The sequence below is a fragment of the Rhinatrema bivittatum genome, chromosome 15 (genome assembly GCF_901001135.1).
Source record: "Rhinatrema bivittatum chromosome 15, aRhiBiv1.1, whole genome shotgun sequence".
Classification (NCBI taxonomy): Eukaryota; Metazoa; Chordata; class Amphibia; order Gymnophiona; family Rhinatrematidae; genus Rhinatrema; species Rhinatrema bivittatum.
Genome location: NC_042629.1, coordinates 45196738 through 45214414, shown reverse-complemented (window position 1 = coordinate 45214414; position 17677 = coordinate 45196738). Strand labels below are relative to the sequence as shown.

At 45.9% G+C, this 17677-nt stretch overlaps 1 protein-coding gene across 2 annotated transcripts in view; it reads left to right on the top strand.

The window, feature by feature from the left end:
• Positions 1-17677, top strand: part of KPNA1 (karyopherin subunit alpha 1) — a 65196-nt gene that overhangs the window by 37547 nt on the left and 9972 nt on the right. For both annotated transcript variants that reach the window (XM_029578023.1, XM_029578024.1), the window contains exons 6-10: positions 10885-11016; positions 11249-11337; positions 11617-11716; positions 13134-13297; positions 14082-14160. In XM_029578023.1, the coding sequence (XP_029433883.1) occupies positions 10885-11016; positions 11249-11337; positions 11617-11716; positions 13134-13297; positions 14082-14160 (564 nt within the window). The remainder of the gene's footprint in view (positions 1-10884; positions 11017-11248; positions 11338-11616; positions 11717-13133; positions 13298-14081; positions 14161-17677) is intronic.

Genomic DNA, 17677 nt, shown 5'->3' with positions numbered 1-17677 from the left:
TTAATGACAGAGGAGGATGCCAGACACAAGACACTGGAAATCCTCCAGTTCTTGGAGGCTCCTAAAGAGATCATGGCAGTTCTGATGCACAAGATCTTTAAGGAGTTGTTGCTGAGGATTTGGGAGCACCCCCTCACAGTACTTCCCATCAACAGGAAAGCAGATGTGGTTTACCTCGTCTACCAGGCTACCGGAAAAGCGTCAGCTGTCACACCAATCTGTTGTAGTCGAATCCGCTGTCAAGGCCAAGCTTTCTCAGACCCACACCTCGGTGCCTCCGAGCAAGGATCATTAAGTGATGGACAATCTTGGGAGAAAAGTGTTCAAGGATCTATGCATTGCCCACATTGCCTCTTACCAGCTCTTTGAGTCAATTCTCTCGCAACCTCTGGAAGCAGGTGCAAGAGGCGGTCAAGCAATTGATGCATCGGGGTTGGAGTGTGGAAAGCACAAAGTTTGCGCAACCGAGACAGCATTGAGAGTCTCTGCAGCGGGAATTGGAGCCCGCGGAATGGCATGGCTGTGGGCATCTGATCTCCAACTAGAAATACATGAAAGACTCACTGACTTGCCATGCACAGGAGAGAATCTCTCGGAGATAAGGTGAAGGACGCGGTGGCCCAGTTGCGGGATCACCAAGAGATCCTCCAGCAACTCTTTGCCAGCACTTCAGACCCATCCTCAGCCAGGAGGTCTGCAAGACAGGGTCAAAGGAAGTCTTTCTACCGCCAGAGGAAGTACTATCCTCTGGCCTCTTGCTCCCGATCGCAGAGCGTGAGCTCCCATGGCCAACCCAGGCAACAGAGAGCTCCCAAGCCCCAGCCAGCTCCCCAGACAAATCTTGGGACTGAGTTTTAACTGGATCATAGGGAGCATAAGCCAACCACTTGTATCCGAGACGCTGGACCCCACAGGTCAGGGGCAGGCTACGGTTGTTTGCGGACCGGTGGCCCAGTATAATCTCAGCCCAGTGAGTTCTGTCCATCGTCCGTCAGGGATACCAATTAAACCTATTGGGTGTCTCAGCAAATTCCCCACCTTGCCCATTTTGGGGACCAATAGCACTTCAGGAGGTACTGTTACGGGAGTTCTCTTCTCTCTTAATGGCCAGCGCGGTCAAGCCTGTCCCACCAAGGCAAAGAGGGCTGGGATTTTACTCCCGAAACTTCCTGATTCCAAAGAGAACAGGGGAACTCCATCCCATCCTAGACCTGAGGGCTTTGAACAAATTTTTCAAAAAAGAAAAGTTCAGGATGTTTCCCTGAGCACCCTGATTACCCTTCTGCAAAAAGGGGACCATGGCTATGCTTCCTCAATTTAAAGGATGCATACACTCACATCAAGATCTTCTCAGGTCACAGGAAGTATCTCAGATTTGTGGTGGGAAAACAGCACTTCCAGTACAGAGTGTTGCCGTTCGGGCTAGCGTTGACCCCACATGTCTTCACAAAATGCCTGGCCGTGGTGTGGGTGCACCTCCTCAGACTGGGAGTGCATGTTTTCCCTTCCTTGGATAATTGGCTGGTCAAGAGCACCTCCCTGACCAGGGCAGTTCGGTCCTTGCGGTCTGAATCACTAGGGTTCATCATCAACTACCCGAAGTCCCATTACAGCTCATCACCTCGATTGGACTTCATAGGAGGGCCCTGCAAGACACAGCTCGGGCAAAAGCCTTCCTGCTGCGATACAGGGTGGTCACCTTGGCGTCCATAGTGGCGGTGATTAAACAGAGCCAGCAGGTTTCAGCTGGGCACATGTTGAGGCTGTTGGGCCACATGACTGCAACCATCCATGTTACTCCCTTGGCATATTTACATTTGCACAGAGCCCAATGGACCCTGAGGTTGCAGTGGGGTCAGGTCACACAGAGCTTCAACAGTGTCAGTTCAACTTTCTGGAGCTCCGGTTGATCAGGTACACTCTATGGACTTTCAGAGATCGGCTGTCCAACAAAATGGCCCTGATATAAACAGACAACCAAGTTGCGATGTGGTATGTTATCAAGGAGGGAGGCATAGGCTTGTATCTACTGTGTCGGGAAGCAATCCAGATCTGGTCCTGGGGCCTGTTCCATGGGATGGTACTCAGGGCCATGTATCTGGCCGGAAGGGAGAATGTGATAGCAGACAGACTGAGTCAGGCCTTCAGACCCATGAGTGGTCTCTTTGGACCAGAGAATAGCGAACCAGATCTTCTGCCTCTGGAGAAACCCAGATGTGGGCTTGTTTGCATCCCCCTGCAACAAGAAGGTGATTCATTTCTGCTCCCTGTACAAGTTAAGCAACAAACCAGGCTCTGATGCCTTTGCCCGCCGTTGGGGCAGGGGTCTTCTGTATGCATATCCTCAGATTCCTCTAGTCACAAAGATTCTCTTGAAGCTTCACAAGGACAAAGGTACTATGATTCTCATAGCCCCTCATTGGCAGAGACAGATCTGATTTCCACTTCTTCGGGAGTTGTCCATCTGGAGACAGATTAGCCTGGGGACTTCCCCAGATCTCATCACGCAAGATCAGGGCAGGCTACAGCATCCCATACTTCAGGCCTTGTCGCTCACAGCAGAGATGTTGAGAGGATAATCCTGCAGCCGCTCAATCTTTCCAAGGTCCTGGTGGCTTCTAGAAAGCCTTCTACTAAAAAGTCCTATGGTCTGAAGTAGATAAGGTTTTCTGTGTGGTATGAGCAGAAGGCCCTAGATCTGATCTCCTGCCCCCCACAAAAACTGCTTGACTACCTCCTACACCTATCGGAGGCTGGCTTGAAGAGCAACTCCATTAGAGTTCATCTCAGTGCAACTGGTGCATACCACTGAGGTGTAGATGGTGTGCCCATCTCTGTACAACCCATAGTTGTACACTTCATGTGGGGCCTGCTTCAATTGAAGCCTCCCCTAAGGCATCCCGCTGTGTCTTGGGACCTCAACGTGGTGCTACCTGAGCTGATGAAAGCTCCTTTTGAGCCGCTGCGCTCCTGTGACCTAAGGTACCTGACCTGGAAGGTCATATTTTGTGGCGGTCACTTCAGCGCACAGGGTCATCGAGCTCCAGGCCTTAGTGACTTATCCACCTTATACCAAAATTTTTCATGATAGGGTGGTCTTGTGTGTGCACCCTAAATTCTAGCTTAAGGTGGTGACGGATTTCCATCTTAACCAGTAAATCGTCCTGCCAACATTCAGTCCCAGACCCCCATTTGCACCAAGGTGAATGAGCCTTGCACAGTTTGGATTGCAAGAGAGCCTTAGCCTTCTGTCTGGAGTGGACAGAAGCCCATAGACAGTCCACCCAACTCTTTATTTCCTGGTGGGTAGCCAGATGGACTCATGACCAATGAGTTGTGTTCCCCTGCCAGCAGATGGATATGGAGCAAAGCTGATGTCACAGTACATATGCCCCTGCAGTGACCTCAGCTTGCCAGTATTCTCTGTCTCCAGCAGATGGTAGACGTACCTCTCCATGTGGAGATTGCTGTACTTTTTTGGAAGGAGAAATTCTTCATCCTAAATTGAACCCCGCTGTCCTGCGGTGATACCTAAAGGTCCCTCCCCCAGTTGAGGTGATTTCCGTGATCTCTGATGTGTGTCTTGGTCCGGTAGCTGGTTTCCGGCATGGACTTTGCTGCTTATGCAGCTGAAAGGCAGTTGGTACAGGAAGCCAATCAGGTTCAGAGGAGTGTGTCAGTTAAAAAGGTGGTGGTGGGTTCCATAGCCGCTCTGGAATTCGCCTCCAAGTCATCCACCTCCCAAGCGAGAAGCAGGCACAAACAAGCTACCAGGGCACAACAAGAAGCAAATCTGTAAGGTCATCGCTATTGCGTCAAAGGCATGTTTAAGGATGAAATCCATCTGCTTATCGTGCGCATCCTTTAAGTCCACTCCTCTCTCCATTGGGATAGTTGGTTGCTTAGAGACGGCATAGAACAGCACATCCAATTTAGGGAAATGCAAACATTCTCTCGCTGCCGGATCCAATGGGTATAGACCTTCTAACGCCCGTCCACCTTTAAAACTTGCTTCTGGGGCGACCCATTCCAGGTCAATCAACTCCTAGATGGCTTCCAGAACTGAAAAGTAGCAAGAGGCTTTCCGTAGGGAAATCAGAATGGGATTCTTCTTTGGTTCCGTCATAGAGTCCACCCCAGGAACTCCCAGCATCAGAGTCTGGGAAACCAGGGCCAGCAATTCGTCTCTATGGAAAAACGGTAACATGATCCGATATGGTTCTAAACCAGGGGGGGATTTCCCCATCTTTCAAAGAATCTGGATCCTCTTCTTTGTCTGTGCCATCTGGGTCCCTGCCAGGGAATACCCTTGGTGAGTCATGCCTCGAGGTCTGCTGATAGGACTGGGGAAGGGCTTACCGGCTGAGGTTCCATCTGGACAGGGGCAAGTGAGGTAGCAGACTGCACCTGTACGAAGGCTTTAAGGCCTTGAAAGAATTCTACCCAAGAGAAGGCAGCCGGGTCCATGCCTAGCCCAGGAGGTACTGGGGTAGGTGCTGCTAAATTTCCCTCTCCCATGGATGACCCAGTTCCGGGGTTACTCAGATCTGGGGTACTTCTGGTTAAGGCTGTGGCTGACCTATCCTCTGAATGGGAGGAGCTGGGCTTAGCAAAGTCTGGGGGGGCCCAACTCTCTCCCTGGGTTTCCTCACAGTGCTGACATAAGCAAGAATCCAGTTCAGACTGTGCAGCTTTAATATGACAAGCAGCACAGAGAGAAAGGCGCGTATGATTCTTTGCTGCTGGAGCCATTGGTGATAGTAACTGCATGTTCAGACAGCTCGCACTTAAAATTTTATGCGCAGATTTCGGGCGCCTATGCGGGCCGCTGCAAGGCGCACACGCAGCCCGTACGCCTGGCTTTACTTTTATTCTCCATCTAGTAAGTTGTATGTATGTACGTGCGTGGCATTATGAGTACAGCACGTGCGCAGAGCTGATACGCACTGCAAGTACCAAAGCTCTATGGTGGGGAATACAGGCACAAAAAAAGCACAAAGATGGTGTGCCGACCAAGTCTAAAGCAGGGCCGCTTAGAAGCCCACTTTCCCTTACTCCACCAGGAGCGGGAACGAAGTCTGTAAGGCACGCTAACCCCTCCAACGTCTCTGAATCAGGAGGAAATCCTCTTCTCTCTTTTTTTTTTTTTTTTTTTTTTTTTAAACTTACCTTGACTCAGCTCTTACCGGCTGAGTACAGTGACCAGCTGCAGGGGGAGAGGGCTTTGGCAATCACAGCCGCTCTCAGCTTCCTGCACCTGCTGCCTTATCAGCTGCTTCAGCAGCAAAGTCCATGCTGGGAACCAGCTACTGGACCAAGGCACACCTCTGAAGGATCTTGGAAATCATCTCAAGAATTCTCACCTGGGGAGGGACCTTTAGGTATCACTGCAGGAGAGTGGGGCTCAAGCTTTTCTCCAATTTAAAAGTAGAATTTCTTCTTCCAAAAGGTACAGCGATCCCCATAGGGAAAGCATGTCTGCATCTGCTGGAGAAGAAGTACTGAAGGGCTGAGGTCACTGCAGGGGTGTATCTAGGGTGACGTCAGCTTTGAAACCTGACTCTGTCTCCATCTGCTGGCAGGGGAGCATAAACTCGCTGGTCCTGCGTACATCTGGCTACATGCTAGGAAATTCTATGTTACGAGACTGAAGAGGGACCCCGCGTGGATTGGGGCATGCTCAGTGTGCACAGTCAAAGTTCCAGAAACTTTGACATAAGTTTTCCATGCTGGGCTCCATCCAATGACATCCTGTTACAGGAGAACACCTGTTACAGGTAGGCAAGATAGTAGGAGTTGCTTTTCATCCTAAAACCAGTGCATAGTGCAGCCCACTGTCAGTTACTCATTCTGTAGTTACTTTAAGGCTGCACTATGACTGCACCCAGCACAGCTTAGTCTAGTTAGTGACCAGTCTTGACTTGTGCTAGTCACTTTTTGAATGGATGAAATGAATCATGAATTGCACTTTTTAGCAACTTTTACTTTATGAATACATAATTTGTCAGCATACTAACAATCTCTGTGTCTGACCAAGATTTGGCCAGGCTATATGGAATGTTTCTTGGACCAAAATATTTTGATTTGATCCAGATGTGTATAAGGAAAAGTTAAAAGCTCAATGAATTGCATTAAATGTTTATTCTTCTCCTTGATCAGTAAACAGATATATTACTGTTTAGAAAATAAGCTGTTGATTGTATCTTGTTAACATTCTGTTTGGTGACATGTCTAGAAAACAAAAGATGGATCTTAGTGAGACAGTGCATTACTCTCATTGCTTGTGGGCAGAGTGCCTTACATATGGTCAGTGCCTCCAGATTCCTGCAATTCTGCACAGCATAATTACAACTTGCCTGCACAATCATCGAACCTGAAGCTCTCCCAGTCTGACTCCGTCATCTGAAAAAAGCTATGCTTTGCTTTCTTCTCCGATCCCCTCCCAAGCAGTAAGGGAACAGAAGAGGGATGAGGCTGAGGCTGGAGCCAAACCTCTCTGCTCCCTAATCTATCCCCCCCACCTCTGCCTTCTCCCTTTTTTCTTGCGGGGAAAAAGCGAGAGGAGTAGTTCGGTTGGAGCGGATCTAGCAAACAATCATATACCTGGATGGAGTGATGTCCCTTTAGAATAATTTCATCTTTATATGAAGGTTCTTACATCTTACATAGAAACATACATAGAAACATAGAAATGATGGCAGAAGAAGACCAAATGGCCCATCCAGTCTGCCCAGCAAGCTTCCCTCATTTCTTCTCCCATACTTATCTGTTTCTCTTAGCTCTTGGTTCTAATTCCCTTCCACCCCCGCCATTAATGTAGAGAGCGGTGATGGAGCTGCATCCAAGTGAAATATCTAGCTTGATTAGTTAGAGGTAGTAGGGGTAGTAACCGCCGCAATAAGCAAGCTACACCCATGCTTATTTGTTTTTACCCAGATTATGTTATACAGCCCTTATTGGTTGTTTATCTTCTCCCCTGCCATTGAAGCAGGGAGCTATGCTGGATATGCGTGAGGTATCAGTTTTTTTCTTCTCCCCTGCCGTTGAAGCAGAGAGCTATGCTGGATATGCATCGAAAGTGAAGTATCAGGCACATTTGGTTTGGGGTAGTAACCCCCGTAACAAGCCAGCTACTCCCCGCTTTGTGAGTGTGAATCCTTTTTTCTTCTCCCCTGCCGTTGAAGTTATGCTGGATATGCGTGAAGTATCAGTTTTTCTTTTCCCCTGCCGTTGAAGCAGAGAGCTATGCTGGAAATTTGTGATGAATCAGTCTTTCTCCCATGTCGTTGAAGCAGAGAGCCATGCTGGATATGCGTCGAGAGTGAAGTATCAGGTACATTTGGTTTGGGGTAGTAACCGCCGTAACAAGCCAGCTACTCCCCGCTTTGTGAGTGCGAACCCTTTTTTCTTCTCCCCTGCCGTTTAAGCAGAGAGCTCTGCTGGATGTGTGAAGTAACAGTTTTTTCTTTTCCCCTGCTGTTGAAGCAGAGAACTATGCTGGATATGCATTGAAAGTGAAGTATAAGAATGGAGTGATCAAGCTAGTTGAAAGGCATCAGGAATAGAGGAAGGTGGAGGTAGTAATTTGGATATTTGGTTTGGGGTAGTAACCGCCGTAACAAGCCAGCTACTCCCGTCTTTGTGAGTGCAAATCCTTTTTTCCACATTTCCTCTTGCTGTTGAAGCTTAGAGTGATGTTGGAGTCACAGTAACCATGTGTATGTTTATTGAATAAGGGTATTGTCTCCAGGCAGTAGCCATCATTCTGGCGAGTCACCCACTCTTCATTGGCGGCCCTCTTGACTTTATGGATCCACAGTGTTTATCCCACGCCCCTTTGAAGTCCTTCACAGTTCTGGTCTTCACCACTTCCTCCGGAAGGGCATTCCAGGCATCCACCACCCTCTCCGTGAAGAAATACTTCCTGACATTGGTTCTGAATCTTCCTCCCTGGAGCTTCAAATCGTGACCCCTGGTTCTGCTGATTTTTTTCTTATGGTAAAGGTTTGTCGTTGCCTTTGGATCATTAAAACCTTTCAAGTATCTGAAAGTCTGTATCATATCACCTCTGCTCCTCCTTTCCTCCAGAGTGTACATATTTAGATTCTTCAATCTCTCCTCGTACGTCATGCGATGAAGATCCTCCACCTTCCTGGTCGCCCTTCTCTGTACTGCTTCCATCTTGTCTTTGTCTTTTTGTAGATACGGTCTCCAGAACTGAACACAGTACTCCAGGTGAGGCCTCACCAAGGACCTGTACAAGGGAATAATCACTTCCCTTTTCTTACTCGATATTCCTCTCTCTATGCAGCCCAGCATTCTTCTGGCTTTTGCTATCGCCTTGTCGCATTGTTTCGCAGACTTCATATCATTAGACACTATCACCCCAAGGTCCCTCTCCTGCTCCGTGCACGTCAGCCTTTCCCCCCCCATCGAATACAGTTCATTCGGATTTCCGCTCCCCATATGCATGACTTTGCACTTCTTGGCATTGAATCTCAGCTGCCATATCTTCGACCACTCTTCCAGTTTCCTTAGATCCCGTCTCATTCTCTCCACTCCTTCCGGCGTGTCCACTCTGTTGCAGATCTTAGTGTCATCCGCAAAAAGACAAACCTTACCTTCTATCCCGTCCGCAATGTCGCTCACAAAGATATTGAACAGGACCGGTCCCAACACCGATCCTTGCGGTACACCACTTAAAACTGCTCTCTCTTCAGAGAAGGTTCCGTTTACCATCACACATTGTCTTCTGTCCGTCAACCAATTTGCAATCCAGGTCACCACCTTGTCACTCACTCCCAAGCTTCTCGTTTATTCACCAGTCTCCTGTGCGGAACCGTATCAAAAGCTTTGCTGAAATCCAAGTATATGACATCGAGCGCTCTTCCTTGGTCCAATTCCTTGGTTACCCAGTCAAAAAAGTCAATCAGATTTGTCTGACAGGATCTTCCCCTGGTGAATCCATGTTGCCTCTGGTCCATCAATTCTCCGGACTGTAGATAGTTCACTATTCTCTCTTTCAGCAGAGACTCCATTACTTTTCCCACCACCGAAGTGAGGCTAACCGGCCTGTAGTTGCCAGCCTCCTCCCTGTTCCCACTCTTGTGAAGCGGGACCACCACCGCTCTTCTCCAGTCTCTCGGCACCACTCCCGTTTCTAGGGATCTATTGAACAAGTCACACAGCGGACCCGCCAGAACATCTCTGAGCTCCCTCAATATCCTTGGATGAATCCCATCAGGCCCCATGGCTTTGACCACTTTCAGGTTCTTTAGCTCTTCCCACACATTTTCTACTGTAAAAGGATTTTCATCTATTCCACTTCCCTCCAGTTTCTTGTTGTGTAGAGATGGTCCTTCTCCAGGGTCTTCTTTAGTGAACACAGAGCTGAAGTATTCGTTTAATATTTCTGCCATTTCTTCGTCTGTCTCCACACATTGATCATTACCACCTTTCAATTTCACTATACCACTTTGGACCTTTCTCTTTTCGCTGATGTATCTGAAAAATGTTTTGTCACCATTTTTTATCTCCTTGGCAATCCTCTCTTCCGCTTGATTTTTTGCCAACTTGATTGTTTTCTTCGTCTCCCTCAGTTGATACAAATATTCTTCTTTGTGCTCCTCCCTTTGGGATCCTTTATATTTCTTGAATGCTGTTCTTTTAGCTTTAATTTTGTCAGCCACCTCCTTTGAGAACCAGATAGGTTTCAATTTTCTTTTGCTTTTCTTTATGTTTCTAACATATAGAGCAGTTGCCTTGGTGATTGCTCCTTTTAGATTGGTCCACTGCTGATCCACATCTCTCTCGTTCTCCCATCCTTTAAGTTCTTCCTCCAGGTACTTTCCCATTTCCTCAAAGTCTGTGTTTTTGAACTGAAGCTAACCATTCACCATTTCTTTTGCTTTTCTTTATGTTTCTAACATATAGAGCAGTTGCCTTGGTGATTGCTCCTTTTAGATTGGTCCACTGCTGATCCACATCTCTCTCGTTCTCCCATCCTTTAAGTTCTTCCTCCAGGTACTTTCCCATTTCCTCAAAGTCTGTGTTTTTGAACTGAAGCTAACCATTCACCAGCTGACAAAGACCTGGATGTATTTTTGAAGTCTGCAGCTGCTGTGTTCCAAAGCTGGCAGAGACAGCATTAATTTCAGTTAACTGCCTGACGTACTGTGCTGATACTGAGCACCGCTTCAACTTATATAAGCTCATAGACATGGAAAGATGTCAAGGACTTTCTCAAGAAAATATATAAAGGATGGTTGCTCTGTATTTGAGTCCAAAACAAAAGTGACATTTCACTCTGTAACTTTATATGTCTTAATAAATATTTGTACATGCAAAATTTTGTAGTTGTATGTAGTTAGAAGGATTTTTATTTTTATCTCTTCATCAGCCAGGAACACTACTATTTTTGTTTCCCTTGGGGCTGGTCCCGAAGCCCCATATCTGGAAGGGGAACAGCTGCAGCTGAATGTTGATGAGACTGAAGCAACATCTGCTCCACACTCAGGCCCTACGGTGGCCCTGATGTCTGTATGAGAGTCAGGGCCTGAAAGTGGAGCAAATATTGACTGTCTCACACTGGTTCATTAACATTCAGGTGCAGCTGTGCCCCCTTCCAGAGACAGGACTGACTCCAACTGAGGAAAAGGACTACAGAGCAGGGTGGGGAAGGGGGGGGGGGGAATAGGAAAAGGCTCTGCTGGCTGTGGTGCAGGATGCACTGCAGGTCTTGCTTCCTCTTCATTATCCTGTAATCATTGTTGCTGCATGGATTGGCAGAAATTCTGCCAGTGACCAGTGGTTGAGAAACACTGGTAGAGTTGACCCAAGATGCTGCGTACTGCTTGTGGGTAACTCCTTCATTTCACATTTCAGTTTGAAGCCGCTTGGGTGCTAACAAACATTGCATCAGGAAATTCCCTTCAGACACGTATTGTGATCCAGGCAGAGGCTGTGCCCATCTTTATAGAGTTGCTCAGCTCAGAATTTGAAGATGTGCAAGAGCAGGTAAGAAGCAACATCATCTGTCTTCACAGTTTCTTGTTTTAGAAAGTAGAGGGGAGGATCATGTATTGGCCTATCAGAAACACATTGAGAATTTTGGTTTGGTTCAAGAAAGTTTTAAGATGCAACTTCTGGTACTTCTTAATAGGCAATCTAGTACAAACACACTGCTGGAGGAAAAAGCAGATGTTTGAGTACCGTTTGTGTTCAATTATGGACTGATGTTCTCTTGCAGGCCGTCTGGGCTCTTGGGAACATTGCAGGAGACAGCACAGTGTGCCGGGACTATGTGTTGGACTGCAACATTCTTCCCCCTCTGTTACAGTAAGTCCTAGGTCCAACGGCTTGTTTTCATCTTACAGCCGACGGATGTAAGCTCTTTGTTCAAAATTACCATTGGAGCTAATTTTGTTCTGTTTGCTTTTTGTTTGTCGTTGCTATATTTTTGCAGAGTTATGTGGGAAAATACCATTTCTCACTTTATTTTGTACAAGTGAATAATGCTTGGTTGGAAATTGTCTGGGCTTCAAAGGCATCCTTTAATGGAGACAGTCTTCAGTCGTCCTCTTTGTCTCACTCTTTCTGTGCTTCTTTAATACTCAGGTTACTTTCGAAGCAGAATCGTCTCACAATGACCAGAAATGCTGTCTGGGCTCTGTCCAACCTCTGCCGCGGAAAGAACCCTCCTCCAGAGTTTGCCAAGGTAAAACTCCTAGTAAAGTCCAATAGGATCGCTCCTTAGAGATCAGGTTCTGTGCTTGGTGGCTGGGTTTGATGTACTGCAGGTCAGATTTTTTTTTATTTTTGCCAGAGGAGAAGCTCTGCTGTATTGAGTGCCTTCTTGTAATCTGAGGTTCACATATTGGAATTGTAGAATAATCATTTTAAGCCAGGTGAGGAGTATAGCAGTGACTGGATATGTTACCACACTGTAAAATGCTCCAAGAAGTTTGGCTAGAAATTGCTGTATTATTGTACTGTAATTATCATGCTGCCTTAGTAGAATTAAAGCTAAGTAGCTGTTACGGTGTCATCCTAGCAGTTCTTGGGGGGAAAAAACCCACTTAGATTTAAAAAGAATGGCAGGTGTATCATTTACAGTAATCTACGCCACTATAATCAGTGTGGGGTGAGGATGTATTTTAATTAGTGTGTGCTCTGCAGTTAAGTATGATTTTGCTATCGCTTGATGCAACTGTTGAGGATCATTTATAGTGGAATCTGTTCTCCACATCTGAAAGTTAATGGTTGAGATAAAATCACTTGGCTATGCTTTATACTGCAAATGGAGTACCTCAGTAAAATCACCATTTAAGTTCTAAATAGCCTGGTAACAGCCTTATAAAATTCTAATGGCAGAAGCTTGTTGAATGGTAGTATTTGTATCTTTTCACTGGGCTGAGGATTCAGGCTTGTACATCCTAACGATCTAAACATTTTCAGTTTATTATACGAGTAGCTAAGTACAAATAAAATTGTAGTGATTCTCAAAAACAGCAAAGCACTGCATGAGCAGCAGAAATGAGAAAAATACTGGCTGTACTACAGAAGCTTTCAGCAGTGCTAGGCCTCGCTTTAAGGCACAATCTATGGATAAACAAAACATGGAATGTATTTATATGTATATTCAAAAACTTTAGTAATCTAATAATGGAGATAATACAAAAGATTGTATGAATTGGTTATTCTTTATTAGTGTATCTGGATTGCTGTGCTGTCTTAAAGAAATAGTTTTAAAAAAATGTGTTAAGGTAGAAAGGACAATCAACTGGGACACTGAAAGACTGGAAAGATGCAGTGCATACCCAGCACTTAAGGTCATTTAGTCTTTTGTTTGGGAGTTTGCTTCTCTTTAAGTGAACATGCTGCCCAGTCAGTTTGGTTATCGTTAAAAACATTTTCCCCGTGATTTTTTATCAGAGTGAAAACACGTCGTGTGCAGTAATACAGTAGGTTATATATGTTAGGAGCTAATGGTCAACAGCCTGTGGACTATTTTTTCTGGGAAGGAATGAGAACAATCTGCAGTGTTTTGGCAAACTCAGTAAGGACTGTCTCTGTATCTGGTGAGAGCTTGCAGGGTTCCTTCTGATTTCAGACCATGCTTCTTTTTTCCCCAGGTGTCTCCCTGTCTGAATGTGTTGTCCTGGCTGCTCTTTGTCAATGATACAGATGTGCTGGCTGATGCCTGCTGGGCCCTGTCATACTTGTCTGATGGACCCAATGATAAAATCCAAGCTGTCATTGATGCAGGGGTCTGCAGGAGATTAGTGGAGTTGTTGATGTAAGAGTTTTATTGCATTTATTTTTATTTATTTATTTATATTCTTTTTTTATACCGAAGTAGAGCTGAGTGCCTTCACCCCGGTTTACAGTGTAACAACTTCATACAATGAATAGGTTATAAATTATAACACAATATAACAAAGTTATAACATCTCGGCAATAGCAGAGTATATATAACATGTTAGAATGAGACAATTTAAGGCTTAAGTTAGAAGAAGAAACTTATTAAAGAAGTATTAGAGTTCAAGATGAAGGTTGATATTGATATATATATTGACTTTATACATTTAACTTATTTTTGCTACCAGTCCTTGTTCCTTTATGCTAAGCACTTCTCATGAGAATTTGCATTGAATTGCATATATAGATGAAGAGCAAAGTATATTTGTATTTTGATTTACAAGTCCAAGTCACCTGCATAAGGCATTAACATAGGATGGAGGCAAGGTGAAAGAGCAGTAAAATAAATAGTGTACATGAAATTTGAGGCACTAATTTGAGGTCATTTGCTGAGCAGAAAACATGAGAGAAGAGGTTGAAATTGCACAGTGTGTGGAGAGACTAACTGGGTGGAGCAGAGCAGCCAAAGACCTGGACACTGTTCCAAAGAAGAATAGACAGCAAGAGAAGCAGAACCAAGGGGTTGGGAGGTGACACACATGTGCTGCATTTGTGAAACAGAGAAAGTTCTTATTAGTGTGAAGCCCAGTTATTGTTGGGAATTGGCATGGTTGGTAGTGCATTTGTAGTGTCAAATGAAATCTTGTATGTTTGTATTGTAGGCACAGTGACTACAAAGTGGTTTCTCCTGCCTTACGGGCAGTAGGCAACATTGTGACTGGAGATGATATACAGACACAGGTACCATTGCGTGGCTGTAGAATGTAACGTCAATTTGTATTGATGCAATGTTAGCAATAACAGGGTATGTGACTACAAAGTGCTGTCCGTTTCCTGGTAGCTGGCAAGTGCTAATACATATCTTTACAAGTGTTAGAAAACAATTACTTTTATTGCCAGATTGATTTCAAGTGTACACTGAATAATTTTTTCTCGCACCACCTCTTCAAGAAGTGGGTCGCAAGTGGCAAGTTGACTTCCATGCTGAATGCTTGCCAGGAGTTAAAATGTGGGTACGCATGTGATCCATAAACACACTCACCTTCCCTGGCTCCTCCCACTCATTCCTAGTTTTATTGAAATGTATTCACATTTTTTATCTTGATCCAGCAGCTTCTTTCTGCTGCTTCTCGGCTTCTAGCTCAGTCAGAATCAGGGCAGAGAGCTGGCAGCATGAGCCTTAATTCACAGCTGCCCAGGGATTTTTTTCCCCTACTTTACGACTCTTCATCCCCACCACACCTCCCTAGTGCAGTCATTACAGTGAGAGCCTTCAGCGGAGTCATCCACCAGGGCATCTTCTGGAGCCCATTAGGGAATGCTGGAGTGCACTGACACTCCACCCCATCACAAAGGAGTTGTGAATGCTACTTTCGCAGCATCTCCAAGCAACCCGAGGGAGTGGAAGATGTAAGCCAGGAATCAAATCCTGGACCCACTGAGCCACCAGGCCAGCCAAATTTTCTTTGAAACAGCTTCCAACAATTAATTAAAGCAAAGATTGTTACTAAAAGTTTGGAAATGTATACTGAGGATTTTTTTTGTTTACATAGGCATATAAAATGTTAGCTAAGTGATGTTATATTGATTTTTGTGTAAACTTAATAGTATGTGATTTATGTAGTTTTGTACCATGCTTAGATTTTGATTGTAAGTGTGTAATAAATAACTTTGTACCTCATATGTAGACAGGAAATCTATCTATTTATTTAAAACATTTATTTGCCGCTCAATCCAAAGTTCTTGGTGGCTTCCAAAAATATAATCATAAAATCAAACCAGAATAACATAATAGACAAAACATCGTAAATAAAATAGACAACGTATAAAAACTGATGACAAAACATATAACTGCCTTTAAAAAAAATTCTAGACTAAATAGGAAAATTGGTTCTTATCTGCTAATTTTCGTTCCTGTAGTACCAAGGATCAGTCCAGACTGCTGGGTTATGCCTCCCTTCCAGCAGATGGAGTCAGAGAAAAGCTGAAAAGCACCCCCTAGATAACCTGGTGTGCCTCCTGCAATCCTTCAGTATAATCAATATCAAAGCAGAATGAAGTAAATTTTAACAACCAATGACTAGATCAATCCAAACATTAACCTTTTTGAAAAAACATAGCTTGTGAAAAAACTACATCGTAGTGTAGGTGTACAATCTTCGAAAAAATCTGTAAAGAGAAAATACAATTAGACGAGTGGACTCTCTCTCCTGCATATATACCCATGGGCGGGCGTCTGGACTTATCCTTGGTACTACAGGAACGAAAATTAGCAGGTAAGAACCAATTTTCCTTTCCCTGTACGTACCAGGATCATCCAGACTGCTGGGATGTACCCAAGCTGCCCTAAGAGGGGTGGGACCTGGAGAGTCCCGCTAAGTACACTGCTGCCAAAAGTATCCACTTGTGGATCCCGGATGTCCAAACAGTAAACGTGTGCAAAGATTTCCAAGTGGCTGCCCTGCAAATCTCTTGAAGTGACACACATTGGCTTTCTGCCCAGGAAGCCGCTTGCGACCTGATGGAATGCGCTTTAAGACCATCTGGTACTTGCCGCCCGTGACATGTAAGTCGAGGCAATAGCCTCTTTCAACCATCGGGCAATAGTAGTCTTATAGAGGCCTTACACCACTTCTTAGGATCAGATATTAGTTACCTCCAAGTACTGCAAAAGAATCCGGCAAACATCCAATCTCCTCAGATCCTGGGCCTGAGGAGAATTCCGATCCACATCTGGAAAGGCCGGCAACTCAATTGTCTAGTTGACATGAAAGGCCGATACCACCTTTGGCAAAAAGGAGGGTACCGTCCGAAGTGAAACCCCAGAGTCTGAAATTCGCAAGAACGGCTCTCTACATGACAACGCTTGAAGTTCGGAAACTCGTCTAGCCAAACAAATAGTCACGAGAAACACAGTCTTCAGTGTTAAATCTTTCAATGTAGACCGTTTGATAGGCTCAAAAGGAGAACGCAAAGCCCACGGAGAACCAAATTCAAACTCCACGAGGGACATATCGCACACACTGGCGAGTGTAAGGGTTTGGCCCCCTTCAAAAAACGGACTACATCCGGATGTCCTGCAATAGAAGAACCATCAATCTTACCTCTCAAGCAGCCTAACGCCACTACCTGGACCCGGAGTGAGCTGTACGCCAAACTTTCTTTAAGCCTTCCTGCAAAAAGGCAAGAATGTGGACTATAGTGGCCTGCCGTGGGGACACCTTCAACCCGCTGCACCAAGAATCACACTTTCCAAACCCAAACATAGGTGAGGGAAGTAAAAGCCTTTCGCGCGCATAGGAGAATGGTAATCACCGCCTCCGGATAGTCTTTCTCTCTCAATTGCTTCCTCTCATAAGCCAAACCGCGAGACAAAAGCGAGCCGCCTGATCGAAAAATATGGGACCCTGTCTCAGTAAATTTGGTAGATGATCTAGACGTAAGGGATCCTCAATCGCAGGGTTGATCAGGTCTGCGAACCATGGCCTCCACGGCCACTCCGGCGCCACAAGGATGACCGGACCCCAGTGGGACTATATTCACCTTAAAACCTTTCCCACCAATGGCCAAGGAGGAAACACATATAGGAAAATATCGGGGGCCCATAGAAGGCCTAGGGCATCCACCCCTTCCGACCCATGCTCCCGTCTGCAGCTGAAGAACCGAGCCGCTTTTGTGTCCAGCCGAGGAGTCCCCCAACGGCGCATCACGAGCTGCATCGCCTCCTCGGACAGTTCCCATTCGCCGGGATCTAGCCGCTGATGACTGAGAAAATCTGCCTGGACGTTGTCCACTCCAGCTATGTGAGATGCCGCTATGCAGGCCAGATGTTGTTCCGCCCAGGCCATCAACTTGTCCACCTCGGAGGCTACCGGCCGACTCCTTGTTCCTCCTTGACGGTTTATGTAAGCCATGTGGTCGCGTTGTCGGAGAGGATCCATACCGCCCAATGCTGAACTACCGGAAGAAATTGGCATAGCGCTAAATGAACTGCTCTGGTTTCCAACCGGTTGATGGACCACTTGGTCTGCAGAGGCGTCCACTGACCCTGTGCCGCTCACGATTGACAGACCGCCCCCCCCCCCCCCACCCAGACAAGCTGGCATTTGTCATCACGATTAGCCATTGTGGATTTTCCAGGTCCACACCCCGAAGCAAGTGATCGGATACCAACCACCAATCCAGGCTGGCACGGGCTGGCTCCTGTAACGGCAAGGGCAGGTGGAACTCCTATGACTTGGGAACCCAATGGGAAAGC